The sequence below is a fragment of the Euprymna scolopes genome, chromosome 2 (genome assembly GCF_053919585.1).
Source record: "Euprymna scolopes isolate OS-2025 chromosome 2, ASM5391958v1, whole genome shotgun sequence".
In the NCBI taxonomy this organism is placed as follows: domain Eukaryota; kingdom Metazoa; phylum Mollusca; class Cephalopoda; order Sepiida; family Sepiolidae; genus Euprymna; species Euprymna scolopes.
In genome coordinates this window covers 119967531-119991819 of record NC_136483.1, presented here as the reverse complement: position 1 = coordinate 119991819, position 24289 = coordinate 119967531, and the positions used below count along the sequence as shown (strand labels likewise).

Below are 24289 nucleotides of genomic sequence, written 5' to 3'. Positions count from 1 at the left end.
GGAAAGTTGGACGGGCATTTGTGGAGACGTCATGGGACCTTGCTGCCAACTAAGATTAAGGTTTATGCCGCATGCGTTCTCTCTACTCTTCTCTATGGTTGTGAAACTTGGACAACATACAGGGAGCATTTGAGACGTCTCGAGCGGTTTTACCAGATGTGCCTACGGCGAATCTTAGGTGTGGGTTGGCAGATGTATGTCAGTGATGTGGAGATGCTTGATCGAACCCGATGCCTTAACATTGAGGCTCACGTTATTAAGCATAGACTGAGATGGAGTGGACATGTGGTGAGGATGTTAGACAGTCGACTTCCCAAACAACTACTTTATGGCGAGCTTGCCGAGGGAAGACGTCTGGCTCAAAAGCCTAAATTGAGATTGAAGGATTGTTTAAGATCCACCTTAAAAAAATGTGAGATTGATGAAAGAACCTGGGAGAGTCTTGCTTTGGATCGCGGAGGGTGGAGAAGGACCTTGCGGGGAGGTGTGTGCAAGTTTGAGGTGGATTGAACCCAGTATGAGCGGCTGAAGTGCGATATCCGGAAAGGGAGAGTGAAAGGAGCCGTGGATGGGATGGGGAGCCAAATTGGTCTTGAGTGTGAGGTGTGCAGAAGAATATGTCTTAACAGAGCTAGACTGATGAGTCACCAGTCTACTCATCGGCACAGCCACAAAGCAGTCTTGAGTTGCCAGAGTTAACCTGTGTCAACTGCAGGCGGATGTACAAAACGACAGGTGGTTTAAAACGGCATTTGATCCTGCATAGAAAAGAACATCAAGAACGTGCTGCTAGTGGTGCACATGTCTGTACAATGTGTGCTAAGGAATGCCAGAGTTTAGCAGGGCTTAAAAGCCACATTCGTGCAGCCCATCAGTGAATGTTTTCATGTTTCTATATACCTTTTTTTCTTTTCTTTTTCTTTTGTGCTATATCGAGTGATGGCAATGTTCGAAAGCGAATTTGCTGCCATCATGTATGTGTATATATGCATATGTGTATGTTTGTGTATAAATGCATAGATATGTATGTATATGTATATGTAGTTAAATGTATGTGCATGTATATGTGCATATATGTGTACGTATTTGTATGTGTGTATGTATGTATATGTGTGTTTTTATTTGTATATGAGTGTATATATATGCATATGTATTTGTGCATGTATGTATGTGTGTATGTATATGTATTATGTATTGTGTATGCATGTATATATGTATATATGTGTGTATGTTTATGGATATATGTGTATGTATGTGTGTGTATGCGTGTACGTATACATATGTATGTATAGCAATGACCGTCTTCAGTGTCATGTCTGCTTGCGTGTGTAAATTCGCCCGTACCACTAAAAAAAAAAAAAAAAGACATGTTAGAGCTCATGTTAGAGCTGAGGGAGTGGCACTCGTCTGACAAGACGTTGCAATCATCATGTATGTATGTATATAATTCAGTATATACTCTCTCTTCCGATTTTTTCTCTTTCTCCCCAGGCGTCCACTTTATAAATACGTTAGATATTTAAAAAAGAAAAGAAAAACAGAACAAAATAGTGAGTATCGAGAAGTGACCAATGCAAAAAAAAAAAAGAAAAACATGCTTGTTCAGTGTCATTAAACCATACTAATGTTCAGAAGAGCTGGAAAAAAGTGCAAGATTCTATTAGCCTCTTAGGATTTTCTCTAAAAAGATCAGTACGACAGAAATACCTCACACATTTTAAATATATATGTTGCTAATGAACTTATATAAGTGTCAATAATGTTTTAATTTAACTCAAGGTTTACTATCTTTTTTTTGATATTCTCACAAAGCAATATGGTTTGAATTAATGCATATTGTGTTTTTATTGTGGAACGTTTCCGAATAATAGTAAGTATGTAATCGCAACACAGGGAGTCTTTCAAGTTCATTATATATTAGATATATATTAGATTAGAATGATGCTGGATTAAAAAAACTAAAAAAACGAAACCATATTACTACGGTTGCAAATTTCAGAGTCATTTAAAAGAGAGTCACTTGGAAGACATTGAAGCACTCGAACTTAGTGTTCAAGTTTTCTGTTACTCAGACTCCTACACTTTCAACTCGCAAACATGTTCTGACTTTGGATTGTGTTTTGATTTTGATTTAATGGATTGTGAACTGTTTATTTCTTGAGTAATGCATGTAAATGTATTCAAAATTGAAATGTAGGTGATGTGTTAATATGTTTGTAGTTGTTTTAGCTAAATGTTTTATTGCGTTTTGATGTTTACTGAGAGATTGTGGTTTTCCATTAAAACAGGTGTCTTTAGTATGTTGATGGCGCGATGACATGGCACCCAGCAAAGTTTTGTTACTAATTAATGGGAACTTTTTTTTATGTAGTTGAATGATTGGGTTTTGATGATATTTTGTTGGGGTAGTGAAGGTGACTTTTAGCCAACCCCCAGAATTTTGCTGAGGTGGACAATTTTGAGTTCGATGGATCTGTATTTTTTGTTGTTTGAACTTTTGTTCTGGGTGAAATGAGACTTTTGTGAAAGATTGTGTCTCGATAAAGGAATCAATTTTTTATTTGTATGTAAACGACTATGCATTTTTTGCACCATTCTTGTACAATCATTTTTTTGTTTTTGTCATCATGTATTTTCGCAGGATGGAGAAGTCAAGTGTCTGGCTTATGGGTTTATTTAAATAACTATTAATTTTTAAAATAAGAAAATGATGTCAATCAAAAAGAAAAAAGAAAAAAGAAAAGAAATAGAAAGAAAATTTAAGCGAGATAGGAAATAGAAAAAGAAAAAGACACACTATGGGATTTTTCGATGTAGAGGTCAGCAATAGGTTAAGATTTGAATAGAAGGGTTTTTGCAACAATCGTCACAATTTTTTTGTTTTCAGAGTGAGTTGCAATGATTTTGGGGGGATTATTTTCGATATTCCATCAATAACGAGTAGTGTCAATGGGGAGTGAGGGGTTCCTCACATTGGGAATCTGTGTTTTGGCATGCTGTGAGCCAAAAAAAGGGCTAGCTGCAGTTACCAGCCGGAGTATTTGATTGCTTCACACAGCGAATAAGGTAGGCTTATTCCTGTCAGCATGCGCTTCAAGGCGTATTGGAGCTGAAGGATCCCTTAACAGATTAGCAGAGGGGTATGATGGCAGTTGAAGTCTATCACGATGCAATCACTTGAGTGCGATGAGGAGGTGTATAAAAAAAGGACAGGCTGACGTTTTGACCAATTAAGTTTTTTAGCGAAGAGTATCTTGGAAATTAGAGTGCTGACCACCAGATAGGGTAGAAAGGGTTTTTCTGTTTTGCTCCCCAATATTAGTAGTATAATTGAATATTAATAATGAAGAGGTTGTTAAAGTTTTTTTTGTGTGTGTGTCATCCATGGAAGGAGGAGCTTGTCTATAAAGCCAGGGACGATAATTGTCCATGTTGATGAGACAGAGGGCCTCAATTTTTGATGTTTCAGCTGATTGCTGAGGATTTTATCAACCACATATAGTGTCAATGGAAGTAAAGGATACTCCTAAAATTGAGAATTGGGTTTATTTTCGGTGCAGGGATTAGCGCCACATGGCATTAATTGTGGATGTTATTTTATGTTATTTATATGTTATTATTTATTGGATTAAGGTATGACAGCTTTCTTTGCCAATTTAACTTATAAGTGAGACAGTGAAAATGTAATTTAAAAGTGAGACAGTGAAAATGTATCCATTCGGTATACATTTTGAAAAAAAGAAGACAAGGAATGTTATTGGTCAGTAGAAGAGAAATTATCTGTTATTTGTCTATCCATCAGTTTATCTAATTATTGGTGCATCTATCTATTTATCTGTTTAGCTGTATATCTATCTATCTATTTAACTGGAGAATTGAACAAGAGATGTGGAGCTATGTTTTGATAAGGCTATCAAAACATATCAAAACAAGTCAGACTTGGTGAACTGGTTAAGTCTGCAGTGGAAGCTCTGCTGACCAGCTGACCAGTGATTTGTCATTTGTCACATGTTCTGGCTTGCTGGACATATCGCCTGAGTTGGAATTCGGTTGTCAAACAGAGCGGATAGGTTAATGGATCGTTCTCCGCCTCCTTCCCCCCCCCCCGGGAAGGAGATGGCATGTTTCAAAATGGCTAGAGGCCAGAGATACTCACTTTCCATTCTTTCACATATCAACACCTGGGAAGTGAAATAAAATATATTTTGGTCTAACCCTGACAATCAATGAAGAGCTCAAAGTGCTCTATATAACAATATGCCATAAAACAAAACAACCAAACTAAACACTATGAATAAATATGTGAAGATATAAAGAAGTTGAAGCATAAAAACTTTTTTTTTTAATTACTGGATTTGACATTAAATAACTACAGATATATATATATATATATATATATATATATATATATATATATATATATATATATATATATATATATATATATATATATATATAGTTTGGAATGCTGAAGAATCAACAAGGAACATAATATTTTATTACACAAACCCATGACATCATATTATCTTTTGATATCTATATTATATTTTTTTTTACATTTTATGTATTCAATTTTTTGGGTGGGGACCAAGAATGTACACAACATTGATTAGGTGATTGATTAGGTGATGAGTAAGATGACATTAATTGAAATAAACTTCTGCAAATCTTTAACAATTCGGCGTTTCTTGGGTATCAATAATTCTTATGCACTTGTTATGATTTTTCTGCAAATTACTTTTCTAGTTCTCAAGGTTCGGTAGGTTAACTCCCTTCAAACTGCACTCGATACAGTCTTGTCCAATCATTTGCTTCCAAATTTTCGATGGCTGGTCAGCTTTTTTACAATTTAAATAGATTCTCTTGCCAGCAGAACCGATTTGTTGTTAGAATAACATCTATGCTAGCTAATTGTAATGCTTTCAGCAAATCCTTCCACCTAATGTGTCGAGTTTGAGCATAGTCATCTAATCTTGGAACTATCATTTTGTTGCAGTTGAGCAATGGTACTGACACAACTGCTATATAATATGTAGATTACATGATGGAAATTATTATAAGTAATATATATATTGCACTTTCTGCTAATTTTAATTTATAGATTTTTATTGTATTTGGTGAAGAGGTGCACTCTTCTGAGGGTCATTCTGGTTATTATTTTTTGTTCAATTTTAAAAAGATGTCAAAACCAATACAGAATCTTTTTGAGATTCCTGTGAATGTTGAAGTAATATAACTTTTATTTCTGCACCATATTTAACTTTTATAGTTGCTAAAATTTTTATTTTATGAGCCAGATTCGAGATATGTTTCAGATTTATAGAGTAAGAGACAGAATCTAAGTTATCATTCAGGTACCTACTAGATACTACTCATCAGGCGTTTAGTCACAACTACTAACTATTTATTCTACTTTAATTTCATCTGATTTCATTGCAAAATTAATAAACTGTGTTATATTTGTTAAGAAATTCTTCTTGCATAATTAAAAATAATAAGTATTTTTTTTATTTCTGTATCATCATTATGCATAAAAATAAAGAGATTTATTATTTTTGGCAACTAACTTTATATAAATTTGTGGTGTGTGCAGGCATACGCAGGAAAATACGATGGCAGTGCTGAAAAAAGAAAGTTACTTTTTCTCTGAATCCTTACAGGTGAGTTAAGAAATATTAGAGAGAAGTTGACAACATAGAGTGAGGGGGTGGGGAGCAAGATAGCAAAGAACGAGATTGTTGACTTGTTCAGTTAATTATAAATTACAAAATGCATGTGTTCAAACTCAACAGCCAATGCTAACAAAACAAGTGATTAGAAGGTGGTGTCAGAAATTTTGTAGTGGTAATCAACATATCACAGAAATTATTGAACAAAATCAAATGTCAAAATTGCCAGGGAACTGTTTAGGGCACTTGATGTCAGTAGTTCAACAATGTCCGACTATTCCAACTATTTGATGAAAATGCTCGATAAATGACTCTATATGCACAAAGAATAAATATTAGTTTCTGAAATTAGTCGTTATTTCCTGAAAAACCTCATATTATTAATAAATCCACTAATTCTTTATTAATTATAGAAGTTATTCATTATTATTATTATTATTATTATTATTATTATTATTGTAGTAGTAGTAGTAGTAGTAGTAGTAGTAGTAGTAGTAGTCTCAACCTTTGGATGTTTTTAGTTGGATTTTCTTTCTTAAACAGGTTAATTCAAGCTGTATAACACTATCGCCGTTCCCAACGGGTAAGCTTTATGCAAAATTGTAAAAAGAAACTGTCTTGTCAATTAGATTAAGCCATTTATGGTGGCTTTTTTGTTATGTTCCCAAGCTGTTCAATTACAATGGGAATCACCTTGACTGTCATTCAGTTCGATGTGTTGATATATTATTATTGTTTCATAACATTCTTAACTTTATGATGTTTTTTTTATTTTTTATTTTATTTTATCTTTTTTTTTTTTTTTAGGCATTCAAACTATATTGTAAAAGAAGATTGTAAAAGAAATTGTCTTGTCAATCTGATTAAGCCATTTGTGATAGCTTTTTGTTAAGGTCCCAAGCGTTCCAATCACAATGGGAATCACCTTGACTTCTTTACATTTCCAGAGTCTAATTCCCATTTTAAAGCTTGGTATTTATTTATTTTTTCTTGTTCTTTCTCTTGCACTCTGTTATCAAAAGGGCAGGCTACATCAATGATTGAGCAAGTTCTCTTGTTTTTATTTACTAAAATTATGTCAGGGCTGGAGTGTTCAAGGATCGTATTAGTCTGTATGCACATATCCCAAAGAAGTTTGATATTGTCGTTTTCCTGAACCACTTCTTTTTTATGCTCATATCACTTCTCATTGTGATCTAATGCAGTTATTCCAGTGTAGGCCCAAGCAACTTTGTTTTGTCTCCATTTTTATATTGGTGCTGAACTAGCATAGGACATTCTGATACAACATGCGCTAATGTTTCTTCCCTTTCATTACACATTCTGCACATCAGTGATTCTACAGTTTTGTTTGATGGACTTAGTAACTTGTTCCTGGACTGCAATTAATGTGCTCTCAGTAGATCTTTTAAGATCTCCCTTGACCAACCAGCTGAAGTTATCTCTAAATGCAGTATTCTTAAATAATGCACTGTGTAGTTTCTTTCTAAATAATTTTTCCCCTCTCTCTCTCTCTCTCTCTCTCTCTCTCTCTCTCTCTCTCTTGTAATCGCTGGCTGTTCTTCATCCCAGATCTTCATATTTTTCCTCTTCTCACTTCATGTAGAATAATTTCATGTCTTTCAGAAATATATTCAGTTAAGCTTTCTTCTTCTTCTTCTTCTATATTTACAACATCTTCAACACTAAGTAATCCTCAACCGCCTTCCTTTCTAGGTAGATACAATCGATCTACATCCCCTTTCTTAGCAAAGGTCCCATAAATTGTAAGCATTTTACATGTTTTTGTGTCCAAACATTTCAATTCACCCATCTTCCAGTCAAGTATGCCGCAAATATAATAATAATAATAATAATAATAATAATAATAATAATAATAATAATAATAATAATAATAATAATAATAAAATAACAATTAATGAATAATAATAATAATATAATAATAATATAATATATAATATAATATAATATAATAATAATAATAATAATAATAATAATAATAATAATAATTCTGATTTCGTTTATCAACGTCTCTCTGGAAAGGGGTGAGATTCATTTCCAGAGGATTTCCCTCAATCCCGACTCCAAACCAGGAGCTTTAAAGATCAAGGGTTTTTCTAAAGATGTTGATGGTACCTACAATAGCAGAGGCCTGAAGGCCACCTAAAACATCGGGGATTTGTAGTTTTTTCAATTGTCCTTCCAGACGACTTGATACTACTCCTAGTGTACCAACTACGACCGGGATTATTTGTGTTTTAACCCTGTGTATATGCCTTATCTCCAAGGCCAATGGAGCATAATTGCTCCACTTCTCATTCTCCTTCTCTCTCACATTCCTGTCCCAGGGTACTGAGAATCTGCAAGTTTTTTTAGACTTTGTCAATGACGACCAAATCCGGACAATTATGTTCCAATTGTTTGGTCGTTATGACACTTTTGTCCCACCATACCTCTACCTTGTCATCCTCACTTGTTCTCACTTAATCAGGCACCTCCTCAAACCATTTTCCAGCACACTTCACCCCAACCTTCTTACACACCTTCCAATATATCCGGAGTCCCATGCCATCGTGTCTTTTACTGTACTCTCTCTGGGCCAGTCCACTACACCCTGCTGCAAGGTGCGCAATTGACTTTGAGGTCTTACCACAAATCCGGCATTCTGCAGCAATTTCCTCTCTTAGAATCACTTTTTTGAACAATTAATAGTAGAAAAAGTTTTACATTATTCTGTTTTCTATATTCAGGGTTTTATCTTTCTGGAAAAAAAAAAAGTTATTCAGAAATAATGGATTTTAATAAATGTAATTTCGTTTTAAAAAACAACAACAACTTAATTTTTCGGCCATTTTTGGCGGTGCCTAGTTTTAACAAAAGGGATACAATAATATGATGGTGTTTTCACTGCATATGAAAACTGCTGCTGTGGAATTTCCACAGGTCCCACTAGTTATTATTATTATTATTATTATTATTATTATTATTATTATTATAAGTAGTAGTAGTAGTAGTAGTAGTAGTAGTAGTTCGTCAGATGACATTGCTTTTCGTTTGAAACTATCGCGTGGAAAAATTCTTCCTCTGTGGCCAGTGTTATGGGAACACTGGTTTATTACCGTTGGACTGTTAAGGCATTAAAGTTTCAGTGTGGGTAGGTTTTCTCGAATCCTTCTGTCGCCAGTGTTATGGCTCTGAATTAGTCACAATAAAAACAAAACAACGATGTAAGTCAAGACGTGTATTAATAAAAGACAAATAAACGGTTACAAAATAAAAATGCGTTTTGCATTCCACACAATGAACGTTAGGTTAACTCCGGAACTAGAGTCTTTACTGGGATCGTGAGAGTTCTAGTATATATGGACGTGGTTGAGCCCATTAAGAGAGTGGTTCCCTCACAACACCATTAAATTTAAATGAATAAATGAACAAAATGTAAAAATTATTATTTATTAATAACTATTAAATTAAAATGAATAAATGAACATAAAATTATAACATTGCTTTATATAAAATCTTAATAAACTAACATAAAACTGATTGAACAGAGGAATTTACACCGATTAGCACTATAAATAGCGCTAGTTATTATTATTATTATTATTATTAATTGTTATTAATTGTTATTATTATTAATTGTTATTATTATTAATTGTTATTATTATTAATTATTATTAATTGTTATTATTTTTAATTGTTATTATTATTAATTGTTATTATTATTAATTGTTATTATTATTAATTATTATTATTATTATTATTATTATTAATAATTATTATTAATTGTTATTATTATTAATTGTTATTATTATTAATTATTATTAATTGTTATTATTATTAATTGTTATGCCTATTTTAGGACAGCTCTCACTTTTTTATTATCTTCTCAATTTAAACTTAAAAAATAAAACAAATATATTGTTGCACAGATATTACCACTATTTATACAATATCAATGTATTGATAAAATTCTGTTCAATATTTCATCCAATAGGCTCCAAAAATGTTCCTTTAATTCTTTTTATACAATTATTTTTGAATTCATCTAATTTTATTTAAAAATGTTTTTGTTTCTGTTCTTAATCTGAAAACCTTTTCCAAAAATATATTACTCTATAGTTTAATAGATCTAGTTTTGGAAATCCGTCTTTTCAGGTCGAGAAGAAATATATATTCACTACAAATGTTAGAAATGTCATTAATTATTTTACAGTGTCCAGTTAAATCCACTTTCGTTCTTTTCATAAAATAATTAATCCTAATTTTTCCAATTTCTTTATGTAACTTATCCTTTCTTATTTTAATTAGATTTTATTTTTCACTCTTCAAATTGCAATATTGCATCCCCCTGTTTCAGTCCTGAGTGTTGCAGTTCACATGTGAGTGCAATTCTATATATGAAGTCTTATTAAATACTGTTTGGCTCAATTGAAATAATATTTCTAACCATCCGTCTTATAATTCCATTTCACCTTGAAATAATCATTCCTATTTGATAATAACATCATCTTTATAAAATTGGATTTGTGTATATATTTATATAGCTGTATGTAAAGGATTCACCCCTAACCTAATTATCTGATTGTTTTGATTTTTGAATCACAGCTTCTAAGCGTAAGAGGTTGTAATGTTGGCTATATTTAGTTTAATTTAGTGTCAAAACGGGTAAAAAAAAGTGTGGAAGCCCTTTATACAAATTCAGATTTTTGTGAAATTTTAACAACAGATATGAGACAACAATTAATATTGTCAAAATTTCAGTTTCTTTGGAATATTTTTAAAAGTTTTGAGGGGCATCATATGGACGCAATCTCTTATTTGAAAATTCAAATATTTCAGATTTGCATAAAATTAAGAAAGATTCCCTGAATTTCAAATTCTTCTTAAGACCCCTTTTTCTAGAACCAAAATCAAGGATTTAGTACAAAACTGGAATGAGGATTCTAAACATAAGATTCTGTATCATTATATCTTCATAAAAGAAATATAAAAGTGGTGAAAAAAATTTTCTGTTCATGTTATTCGTCATAAGACAGGTATTCTTCTAGTTAATCCATAATATTAAAAGAAATACAAATTTCATATTGATTGACATTCAAAATACAGTTATAATGAGTTTTTATCGTTTTATTTTGTAAAACTTTTTTAATGTTTTCCATGATAATCCTGATAATGACATTATTTTGTTGTATATTGTTGTTGTTTTTTTTGCTTTTTTGCTTTTTTTGCTTTTTATTTTTTTCTGGTTGAAGCAAATTCATTGGCAGGCCGGATTTGGCTGTAGTTTGATGACCTACGATGCAAGTAATACCCCCAAGTTGTAATTATATATTTACAAGATATGTATATCTACATTCTCTACATAAATCCGCTTATAAATTTATTTATTTGTATTCATTGGTGAGTCATTTTAGGACGAGAGGATTGAAAAAAAAATGTCCTCCATCTCCAAAAATAAATGTATAATTTTCCAATGCTTATCCGAATGAAATAAGTAAAATGTCATTTACAGCCAGAATCGAGATTGAAAATTCACCCGAAATTTGAATGCAATTTGCCACATGCAAAGACACTTTCATATGGATGTTTTTCTTCGTTTTCTTCATGCATAAAAAAAAAATTAAAAATGTGACTTTACAAGTTGGGCATAACAAAGGAACAAAAAAAAAAGAATTCTGTTAATGGATTTATCTTCTTACAGATTGTAAATTCTTAGTTATTCAACAACATATAATATGTATAAGCGTTTAGTTCACCGCAAACTGGTTTTTCTTTTCTGATTGTCTTTTTTGCATGTTGTCACCGAGGTGCTGCTGCTTCTTATTCGACCCGTCATTTCAATATAACCAGCCATAATATCCTGATTCAGTTTGGGGGAGGTTGCCAGGATCGGTGTGGTCGGAGGAGTAACCAAATGTTGAGGGATCGGGATTTGAGCCGTTCCGTGAGACCTGTTGACAAGAGGATTTGTCCTTGGCAACGGTCGTCCAATCTTCGTAGTCTCTTCTAGTTCCTTCTTAAGTTGTCTTATCATTATTTGGTATTCGAGTTTGCCCTCCAGGGAGATACTACGGCGTCGATTGAGAGAAATTTCGTCCTGATCAGACTCCCCATCAGTGTTTCTCATGTCGCCATCACTCCAGTGTCCTGAACCAAGGAAATATCTAGCTCCATGCGAATTGACAGCAACTGGAGTGAGGACTGGCGAAAAATCGTCATCTTCCGTGTGAACTGTTGAGTTTCCGAGTGAGTTGTGTCGAGTGATTTGTTTTTGGTTTGTTAACCTGAATGGATCTTGTAAGAGAAAATCAAAAGGTTTGACTTTCCGCTCAACCATAAAGACACCTTCTTTGGTTTCTTTGTCAATCCAAGACATATCTGGTGTCTCAGATGTCGGCCAAGAATTCAAATGCCGTTTCCTTTGGCAAGTGCTTGTCTGAACCTCATTTTGAAAATATGTTGTTTCGCTCACTTGTCGCATACGTCTAGTCCTGGAATAGCTTGTTTCTTTCCAATCTGTCTTCTTCCCAAGTTCAGACCATTTCCGAAAATCCTTAATGATCATGTTTAGGTCATCGGTTCCACTATTGAATTTGCGGTTCTTTTTTTTCTGTTTGGTCTGTGGCGAGATGTTGCTAAGTGAGCCAAGAAACCGATCTTTCATTGAAGTTTTCGAGAATGACTTATCTTTATGCAGTGCCAAAGATTTGGGTCTTTTTGGCAGGGCTGGAGGCGCATTCTTCGTTACTTTTTTCTTCTCTTTCACTAGCTCAGTAAGATCTTCGTAATCATTGACCTCACTCGGGAGTAGATTCTGGAGGGAGTGGCACCTTGAGAAAGAAATACTATTCCTGCGCCGAGGGATGTCCGTCTGTGGAATACACAATTCCTCTGGTTCGATATCCCAGTAAATATGGCTGCCAGAATAATCATCGGATTCTTTGTCCGACTCAGAAGATTTTGATGAAGTTTCCGTGATTGCGTGTGTCTGCAGGGTTGGCTTGCTTGTTTGAGGTATCGCTTTCTGCCTGTCTATAAACATAGATATGGCACTGTCAGCCGAATCACTCCTACCCGGTTGTTGTCGTAAATCAAAGCTACTCATTTCCGATGTGAATGAAAGAACTCCGGAATCCATTGATCCACAGTTGTTTCGCAACAATTGCTTACATCTTTGATCATCTCCTTGGAATGGTTCTGATATCAGGTTCACTGGTTCAATCTGTGAATTAAAATCGCTACTTAGCTTCCTGGCTTCTGGTTTATTTCGAAGAGTAACTTGTTCTTCAAGAGGTGACTCTTCAGATATTTGTTTAACTTCCTCCATCGGTGATGATGCGTTAGATATAGATGTTGGGACATATTTTCCAGTTCGAACAGGTTTTGGAGGAGGTACACACCTCGAAATATTGAGATGTGATGCCTCTAATAAATCATGGTTACTGTGTATTTCTGGTTCAATGGTTGACATCCGTCTGCCTGTGTCGATTGAACAACTTCTCTGAAATTCATGAAGCGATTGTGTTTCAGGGTTATGCGGTTTTGGCAAGCTGTTGTAGCGACTTAATTGTGGTGTGATGTTCTGATTGGAAATGGATCGATCCCGGGACCGTTGCCTCAAAGCAATGAAAATGTTAGTTCGAATAGTGAGCAAAATTTCTTCCGCTCTTGGAGAGACAAACATTATAAAGTTCCCATTAGTCATAAAAGACCTGAAAAAAAAAAAAAAAAGAATTGAAAGTTAGTTAGACGAGTAAAAGATCGTAATTGGACAGTCCAAACTAAGTATAAGTATAGTGGTCACCTATAATTGAGGGCGACCGACAAATTCCTGGATTATATGTCCGAAAGACTCAAGTCTTAGTGTTGAAAAATATAATGAGAAAGCGAAATAGTTTGAATGTTATTGGCTCACATCTCCAATCGAGGGGTGACCACCTCATCGTACCCAACCCCATCTGCATGCCTTTGGGTGAAAATATTTTCGTAAAATTAAAATGGCAGATTGATACTTTTATTTTTGGCCACTATGAAGACCCATCCTCACCATTCACCCTAAAACCATTTAAATAAATAAATATATATATATATATATATATATATATATATATATATATATATATATATATATATATATATATATATAACTACTTCATTTACTCACACAAATTTAATATACGAAAGTATAGATTTATGCGTAAACTTTAAGTATTTACTTCAAAAGTGCTCAATACGTAGGTAGAGCTAGTTAGTAATTTATAAAATATATATGGCGATTAAGCTACACTGAATATCTGCGTTTCATCCACTGTAGGATTCGTCAGGCTTATGTGCGAATTTTGTGGTTGCTTCTTGTTTTTATATATGTTGAGGATTTACGAGAGAATCACCACTTATCAAGGCCCGAAGGCCACTTGAGGATAAAGGTTTATGAGACAACAACAACAGTATAGTGATCGTTAGAGTTGGAAATTGGGTAGAATTTGATTATTTAAGGGGACGGTACAACAAGAACTTGTTTACATTGAACTTGAAAGTGACTATGTTGTAGTCAACTGAAAAGCAGGCCAACAGATCAGAGTGAGAAGTTCTATCATTTTTTGTGAGTGAGATTATGATCGACTCCAGCTGCAATCCTCATAATGGACAAAAATGGCACAGCCACTTGTGAGACAATTGAAGATGTCTGTGACCCAAAAAGGAAGATAAATTAACTCCTTTTTGAATAATTTTAATACATGCGTATTAAGGATTGCCCTAATTATTTCCATTTTGTTAGACCATTTGATTGCAATATATATATATATATATATATATATATATATATATATATATATATATATATATATTGGATTCCTCATAAAATTTGAATTGAAAAAAGTTCATTAATCTTGATATAGATCTTTCTTTTTAATTACATCCCAAGACAGATAGACAGACAGAGACACCATAAATATAGTATATATTTTATACAGCTTTGTACGATGTTGATGGGTTGTAAGCTGGCTGTTTTCGATTTAACAAGATTTTTAGACAATGTGGAGAAGGCAGAAATACTGGTGATGCACATGTTCCAATAGCAACCCACACTTTTTAAAAAGAGAAACTGTAATCCAAATAAATAAAATAAATAAATAACAGAGTTCAGAGATTAAGGAACAAGTCGTTGGAAAATATCAATATTTTATGTGTAAACTTACATCGCAAGATAGCAATGAAAATCGAAAAAATGTAAAATTTTTGTCTGGCTTTTTAAAGCAAACAAATTTATAAAAGGCAAATTCAAAAAAGTCAGCCTCCAAATTGTCCAAACTGGTAAATATTCATCATTATTAGTGAATCACTAAGAGTCCTTGCACAAATCATTACGCTGATAAAAATAGAAGGTATTCTCAGAAGTTGAGTGACAACAAGCCTTTCTAAATTTCCAGTACTTTTTACTTCTTTCGAACATTGCAACTCACTTACGTTCTCGCACCACCCGTTTACCATTGAAGTCTCGCTGATAACAGCTGATGGTTTTCTCTGAAATTTGAGGGACAATAAAATTCCATAAGATTTCAAGATTCCAATGGAGACCTCGGTTATGCTTTGCTTCTTCGGTTTGTACAATCTTTTTCTGATGTACTAACCGACTTTGGTTCCACCACAATTTTTTTTTGTAGGGTAGGATGGGGAGGAGGAGTAGGTGTCTAATTTGGGAATTTTGTATACATATATAATCTGCCAGCCTCAACTATTTTGGGTTCATCCCACCATTTTTTCCTATCCTTCTGGCTGCACTTACACATCACCATTCAACTTCGATCTACCTGCATTAGTCAGTATCACCTGAGTGCGTGAGTTGATTTCAGTACTCAAGGAGTTTTTGTCTATTGAAATAATCATACCAACATGTTTATTTAAAACATAACTTTTTTCATGGCGTAGTTATTGTAAATCATTCATTTCACCTGTGTTTACCAATGTGGAGACAAAGTACGAAAATAAAAATCACATTCATTTCAAGTTTACTCCACCTTTACTGACCTTCCAATTTCGACCCTTAAATTGCTTTAATAGTTTTAAGTTGTTTACCTTTGTATTGAGATAAAAATATTTTTCTTTGTGTAGAGTGATCTCCCTTGCATTTTGTTGTGGATTATTGATTGGAAAACAAATATTGGAGTTATGTGAAGAGTAAACTAACATATAGGATTTAAGTCTCATATTTTGAAATTCATAAAAGAAACATCCCCTCATAAATATATATTCATAACTTTCAAAACAGGTTTTTGTGATAACAGGGAAAATATAAGAAATCTAGTTTTGGATCACTGAATCCTTTCTGCTCAGAAATAAATTGGTAATACAAAATATGTTGCCAACGACAGACCTTTAAACTAGAACACAAAGAAAATTGCACAGAAAGTAGCTAGGAAGTTATTATGATGTCTACAACTCAACCACCATACACATTTGTGAAGCACCGAAATCTCTCACATGAAATAGCCACAAAGTACATCATGACTGCATGAAAAAAAAATAATTCTCCCTCCTTGGCCGGACAAAAATAGCCTATTTTTCTGTATCACTACATTGAACTGAGTATATCATTACTATAAGCGCCTACACAATCTACTGACAATCACATACACACACCAATGCCATGTGTTTAACACACATATACAAATAATGGCATACACACATAAATTATTCCCCTTTTTGCACATATGTACAATACTATTTTTTACACACTCCTGAAAATCTCTTCAAAGTGATCAACTATTCTGCCAAAAATTATATATATATATATATATATATATATATATATATATATATATATATATATATATATATATATATATAGTAAAGCTTAACGTCTGTGGTCCTTGATATGACCTTAAACTATATCCGATGGTGAGGTCCCAGCTTGTAGGCTTTGGGGAGTGTGGAGCCACCTTTTAATTGCCATTGCTCCTAGGTCCACTCTGACCCGGAGTGGTAGTACCTGTTAGGGTTCCAACTATGGGTTAAATAGAAACCGACTTGAAAAAAAAAGGTTTTCTATCAAAAAACTTTTCTTCAAAATAACTGTATTCGGCATTAAATAACCTGAAAAGGGTTGATATGCCGTAAAACAAAAACAACCAAACCAAACCATCAACGTCTGTGTGTTTATCTGTATACAAATAGGCTCCAACATGGTTTACTATTATACTAAACTGACACATATAATGATAGAAGAGGTATCAAGTATCTGAAATTAGTATGATAAAGTAGAGGCCAAAGTGGGGGAAGGTCAGTTATAAGGAGGAACTCTATGCATGCTCACACCCTTTCACGTAGAGCTACCAAATTTGGCAGGATAACCCACCATGAGGAAGGGGAAGTTTTGAAGGAGCTAAAAAAACAGATTTAGTCGAGTCATATAAAAGTCAAAGAAATGTTACTGGAGCAATTGAGGGAAAGGAGTGGCGCCTACTCTTACACCTCGATGTAGTAGCCAATGAAAATGAAGCCTTCAGGTCACCTTAAACTACAGTCATCCATTTATTTCTTTTTATGCATAAATATTATTATTCACTTTTCTTTGAAAAACCATGTTGTTTACGATATATATATATGTTTACGATATATATATATATATATATATATATATATATATATATATATATATATATATATATATATATATATATATTTTGGTGATGTATTTTTTTCAATTTTATTTTTCCATCTAAAACTAGGGTGAAAAATCCCCCACATCTTCGAACTGTCCCCTCAACCCGAATTCACATACACTTTCTAATGACTGGAAACTCCACTGAACACGGGAGGGAAGGGTGTCTCTATCATTGACATGAAATTAACCACCATCTCAGTCACACAGCATTAAAGCTTTTCTACTTAATACTTACTCGCCAGGTTCAATGATTAAAATATGGTTGTGTTTCGCTTCTGGGGTGATTGGTCTCAGGTAGAACGTCTTTAGAGATGAAAGTGGCCATTGAGCCCCTTGCCCATTGGCCTTTGCAATGTTGATGTTGTCGGAGGTAACAGTCATCGAATAGTCTCCAGTAAGACCCAAATAATTCGAGTAATCATTTGCACGAACCCATACATGGTATAAACCTACAAGAAAGAACACATGTGTAAGTCATGAATATCTATATGTAATAATTGGGTAATTATGTCAAATGATTTTAGAGGTTGCAAAAACCACGTGACACAATTGCACCAGTTTGGTTAATAAAGCATCATTGTTTTACTACTACTACTACTACTACTACTACTACTACTACTACTAATAATAATAATAATAATAAGAAGAAGAAGAAGAAGAAGAAGAAGAAGAAGAAGAAGAAGAAGAAGAATTTTTTCTTGAGTACAACTACACATTGGTCTTTATTATAGAGTGGTGGATGGGGATTTAATCTGTTCACAGGGGTGGAATATAAAATGATACACAAAAATAAAATGTGTGACTTACAGCTTAAATTTATCGATCGAGCAGAAGTTTCTTTTTTTTTTTTAAGAAATATTATTTTATTTACTGTATACATTTTGCTTGTATGTAACTTGTATATTATTAGTTTTATCATTTGATACTAGCGGGACGTGTAAAGTCTTGGCCAGTTGTAAAATATGCTCGAATATATTTTAATTCATGCAGATTTTTTATTTATCATTACAGAGTAATTCTTTCTTAAATATTATATAGTATTGATTTAAAAAGATTTTTAAAAAAAATGACTTAGATGCTCTCAAAACCGAAACATTTAGCGCCCTAGCTGTCGTATTGACAGATAGATAAGGAAGATTTAAAATGAAGTCACTTCAAGCTATTAATGAATTTGTGTGCGTGTAAAAGTAATAGAAATATGTATTATTATTCATCAGACTACTGTTCTCATCTTAAGTGTGATTTTTACAACGTTTCGGTTGATATAACCTCCGACCTTCTTCAGGTGTATCTTGTTGAACTCAGGAATTTGGACGGAATTTCGAGCGGAACCCTTTGTTTACTTCACGGGTTAGTATGCTCTTGTTCCGTCAACCACGACGGTCCTAAGTAATTTGCAAATGTATTTTTCGGAACCTTCAACCTTCAGGAGAATATCACTTTTCAAATTGATTTTCTTCCAGTACTCTAACCACTGTGCCACGGGTCCTTGTGGACAATTCTAGTACGAATTTTAGGAGCCTTAAACTTATTTTCATTTCTAGTTGTAAATTTACTATTTATTACTAATTATTACTATATATTAATGTATATCTATCTCTATACTCATTAATTATATATATTAATGTATTTACTTATTATTTGTATAAATTATATATTAGTAATTGTCTCTATTTTTGAGATGAGGTGTTTTCATTGATTGAGATTGTCGGACTGACTTCCTAATCTTGGTTGTTATTGTCACAACGTTTCGGCCGTTTTGCCCTCCGGCCTTCGTCAGGTGTTTTGTATCGAACTGGGGAACCGTTTGTTAGGAGTCTCGAACCCAACCCTTTATTATTATTACGGGGGTACCGTGTTCGGACTCCAGCTAGGCTTTGGGACATAGTTGCTGATTCTCTGTTTTGAATGTTACTTTTTCACTGCCTTCGTTCAGGATTGAACTCAGTACCTTTGGGTAACTGTAAACTTTGATACAACGTCTAGGACCACTCGGCCATATATCCTAGTGACAGCTCCGACTCTTCCTTCTACATCACCACCACCACCACCATCATCATCATCATGATGCAAACTTTAACGAGACAACAGAAGCAGCAGTTACTCAGTGAATCACCAGAGGACATTTCAGCCAAGATAAGCACCATCATCATCATTTTACGCTAACGACCGATCCTTTCCTATCAATTCACATAATCATGAACCTATTCCTAGCACACAACTTGTGTATGGCAACTGATTCCAGTAAAGAAATAAGTATCCTATTCTACAACAATGCAACACTTTGTTTGCAGAAACGAAATTTCCAAATGAGAGGTAATTCCAATTTTCAGCCTCTATGAGATATTACGACTGAAGCTTACAGAATCGTGCAACTTAGTCATGAATATGAAAAAAAGATAAAGAAATTCAGATAGAATCAATAATCACACACACACACACACACACACACACACACACACACACACACACACACACACACACACACACACACACACATTGATGCATTTGTCACGCACACTCACATTCTTTTTAAAATAACTGAAATACAATAAGTAAAACAGTGAGGTAGTCTACCTGTACATAAAACAACAATATTCTACGCAAGTTAATGCTGAACGTTTTCACCATTTTTCTGTGATAAACACAGGTTGTTGCACAATTTAATTCCTTGAAATAATAACATGCAATGATTTGATTTATTCATTCATTTATTGCGAGAGTATGTAAAAGGATATATTATGTTAAAATATTGCCTCCCTCTTTTTCTGAAATGGATTATCTTTTGTCTATTTGTATTAATGGCTTATATCCCCTTTTTGCTTTCTGAAAAAGTCGCATTTCATTAAACAGTTCTAATATTGACTAATCACTGGAAATTTAATTTGGCATAAAAATTGCGAAGTCCTTATTTTCACTCGTTTTTTGCAAGAAATCGTCTTATGAGAAGACATTGATAGAGAGGCGTCCATTGCCGGACGTTAAAAAATGAACTATTGAGATAGGTTGCTCTTTTTAATTTAAATTGCAGACATTGCAAGACAATTATAATTTATTTCTTTGAAATAAACACTATCCTCATATTCTGTAAACGTGTTTGTCTTTTATTATTGTGACGGTCATCACACATTTTACTTCGTTTATTTTTATTTTCTTGTTAGCGGCTTTCGTGGTGCCTTCAAATAAAGCTTTTGAAGAGTTTTACATTCAATAATTTTATAAATATCATTTAAAACAAAATTACAATATATATATATATATATATATATATATATATATATAATATATATATAATATATACATAATATATATAATATATATATATAATATATATATATATATATATATATATATATATATAGAGAGAGAGAGAGAGAGAGAGAAAGGAGGAGGAAGAGGAGGGGGAGAACTTGCTAGATGTTTAGCTAGCAAGTTAGTTAAACAGAACGATAACGAGTTAGTTTGATAGATATATAGGTATGCTGATTTAAGCCAAATGAATTAAAATAGTGAAACTAAAATTACCAATATGTGATAGATAGATAGATAGATAGATAGATATAGATATAGATAGATAGACAAAGAAAGAAAGAGAGAGAGAGAGAGAGAAGATGCATGCAATGGTCAAAGATCAAGGACTAGTTTTTTATCGAGCTTTAATCGTATTGAAGATCAAGGCTGGATGTATAAAAGTATAATTTTCTCTTTTTTTTTTTTTCTTGTTGATAGCAACATTTGCATAACGTTTGTTAAGCAAAGACAAGTTTTATTTATCGTTTATAAACCGAGTTTGAGTCTGAATTATTTTTGAACAGCTACAGTATTTTGAAAGAAATCACGTTTAATTTATTCATATCTTTTGCTTAACGCCGGGATACATTTTAAACGCGTACTATTCATTGTTTCTTTTACATCTTCGTAAATGCAGCTTAAATTTTATTGTCTTTTGATCACACTTTCTATTTTGAAGAAAATTGTCCATTTCTGTCTTCCATTTTGAATTTAATAACTTCAGTGAAATGAAAGTAATTATATATAAATAAATTGAAATGACGTTTTCAAGTGATAAAGCAGCCACACGAGGATTTAGAGCATCACAGGAATTGATATATTTCAGTTCATGAAGGATTCCAAATTATTTTTTATGGAAATCGTTCCAGACAAGGCATGAAGTCACTTGATGTAATGTGTTTAAAAAATACAACTTCAGGATCTAAGAATAACTAACGATAAGTGTGAGGTAAATAGGTTCCGGCACAGAAAAAAGGAATTCGTTCTTCTTTTGTCAGAAACATCGCTATTGTAATATGAAGACTAATGTGTACATATTCCAAAAAGCTTCGCTACATGCTCCAGAAAAAAATTCCACCACTTATTATTGAATATTTGAATGGATATACCTAAAAATTGCCTCATGGGATTGGCTCATTCGTAAATATATAACACTTTCTATATCCTCATCAAATTACTCCTGCAGGATCTAAAAGCTCAAAAGTGCTCACCTATGGCCATGAATGGCGTTAAACATTATTATAGATCCCAAACCATCTTACTCGGATTTGTTCTCAGATGCCAGATTTGTTCAAAGTAATTTGGAAAAAAATGTTGGTTGTAGATTTAGCTTATGCTTCCCTTAACAAAGAACTTGTTAGTGATTATGACAAGAATAAAATTGATTAGTATAATTTGAGTTCAAAGACAACTCATATTTGTTGGATTTGTGTGAAGGTGAGATCGATTCCTTACCTTTCACCTACAAAGTGTTTCTGAAACTGCTTGATAGAACAAATTATTATCACATTCATACGACTGTGCATTTTTAATACACAATAACAGACCAAACGATGAACGAAAAATATAATTTATATAAATAATTTGAATAAATAACTGCTACGAAAGTCAATTTGGTTCGGTATTTAATGGATGCTAATTAATTTACAAAGTTGAATAATTAGTAGATTATTCATTTTTCACGGAAAAAAAGATAACTTAGATAGTGCTGAAATGGAAATAATAACATCGTGTAATTTACACGCTTCTAATTATTTATTGATTCATCCAGAGTGCAATCATTTTTAGAAATAAAACAGGAAAAATGTTATCTCGTCAGTGACAAGTCGATGTCTCTTCAGTGAATTGCATATAAATCGATTTCGTTCTCCTTAAGATAAATTTTGATAAACCTGGTCTCTGTACAAGGACGTGTGTTCGTCAGGAATTTAGGGTTAAAGTTTCTTTGTGGTCCAAAGTTACATGGCAGCAGAGGTTCATATCATACAATACTTATCAAAAGAAAGATGAACCATCTTAAACCAACAAAGCATACTTCATATGTTATCACCTTTTAATAAATGAGATCGTCCGATCACCAAAGATAAATTCCAAAAAGTACGTCCTTCTCTACACTGGTAATATCCGTGCAGTATAGCAGAGACCAATGTCTTGTGAAGAAGGTCTCTTGTAATAGGGGAGTAATAGTTCAACATGTCAAATTGATACAATGTTCCTTATCCTCGATTTTGTTTATTCAGTTTATTGTGCTGATGGTATTTATGCAGATTTTCTTTGATGGCTTTACTTTCCTTGCTAGGATAGTTTTATTGATTTTAATGGGTTGATGGATAGGGATATGTATGTACTTATATTGTTTATTATACAAACATTATTGGTTACATTCAATTCAAGGATAACACTTCATCAGACCAAAAAAAGAATCGATTCTTTTTTTAGTCTAATGAAGTGTTATCCTTGAATTGGGATTCCACTGAAACATGTATGCACATATGTAACTAATACAAACTGCTAATCTTCGTCGGTGCAATAGTTGCCACAAGACAGAGCATATAGCACACCTAAGGTTTTACATCAAAGTTCTCTTTCTCCCAGATGCATGTCTAACGAAGATTGGGGGTACATCTTTCCCGGTGAATTAAACATACTCCCAGATATTAACCTGGAAATTTCTATGGCTGGGCGTATATATGCCTCTCTGTGTGTGTGTGTGTGTTTATATATATATATATATATATATATATATATATATATATATATATATATATATATATATATATATATACTAGCAAAAGTACCCGTCGTTGACTAGGTTCAAAAACAGCCAGCAGAAAATGGACTCTGATTTATGAAAGTATGATAGGTTATTAAAAGGAAGGGTTGTAAATTTGGGTTGAATTTGGGGGTATCAAAACCAAAGCAAAATATGATGAAAGTAAAAATAAAATAGATAAACCCCATAATTTATTATACCATACCTGTTCACACTGAAACACTTATCACAATATTCTGTGGATCTATATTAAAAAAACCTTGTTAAACTTTGTGACATATTTCCATTATATGGAGGTCAGGTGCGAACTAACACCCCATAATTTTCTATACCGTATTTCTTCAAAATGAAACATAATTATCAAAGTATACTTACGCAGATAGATATGAAAAGTCTTTATTAAATTAAGTTTGTGCCTATTTCCATTCCATGGAGGCCAGGCGCGAAGGCAGACCCCACAAATTTATTACACCATCCCTTTTTAAGTTAAAACATACTTATCAAAGTATCCTTATCTACATCTATATCAAAAACACTTGTAAACGTTTTTTTTTTAATTTTAAAATTTTTTTATTTCCATACTTTTTGGACCAGGCGCGAACGCAGACCCCACAATTTTAATGAACTATCGTTCTGCCAAATCAAACATACCCATTCCTGTGTCTCGATACATCTTCTATCATTATATGTAATCAGTTTTTTTTAAATAGTCAACCATATAGTAGCCTATTCGTGACCACACACACACACACACACACACACACATTCAGCTTTATATTATATATATATATATATATATATATATATATATATATATATCAATATTGTACAAAACTCTTTCAAATACCCACACAGATATAGTTCTATTTTCAATAAAAACTCAATAAG

The 24289-nt window shown here is 33.0% G+C and overlaps 1 protein-coding gene across 1 annotated transcript in view; it reads right to left on the bottom strand.

Moving 5' to 3' along the window:
* Positions 1 to 8914: 8914 nt before the first annotated feature.
* Positions 8915 to 24289, bottom strand: part of LOC145295333 (uncharacterized) — a 47508-nt gene continuing 32133 nt past the window's right edge. Inside the window, exons 3-4 of the mRNA XM_080141458.1 lie at positions 17573 to 17786; positions 8915 to 13384 (exon numbers count right to left, since the gene is read on the bottom strand). Coding sequence (XP_079997584.1) covers positions 11425 to 13384; positions 17573 to 17786 — 2174 coding nt within the window. The 3' untranslated portion in view covers positions 8915 to 11424. The remainder of the gene's footprint in view (positions 13385 to 17572; positions 17787 to 24289) is intronic.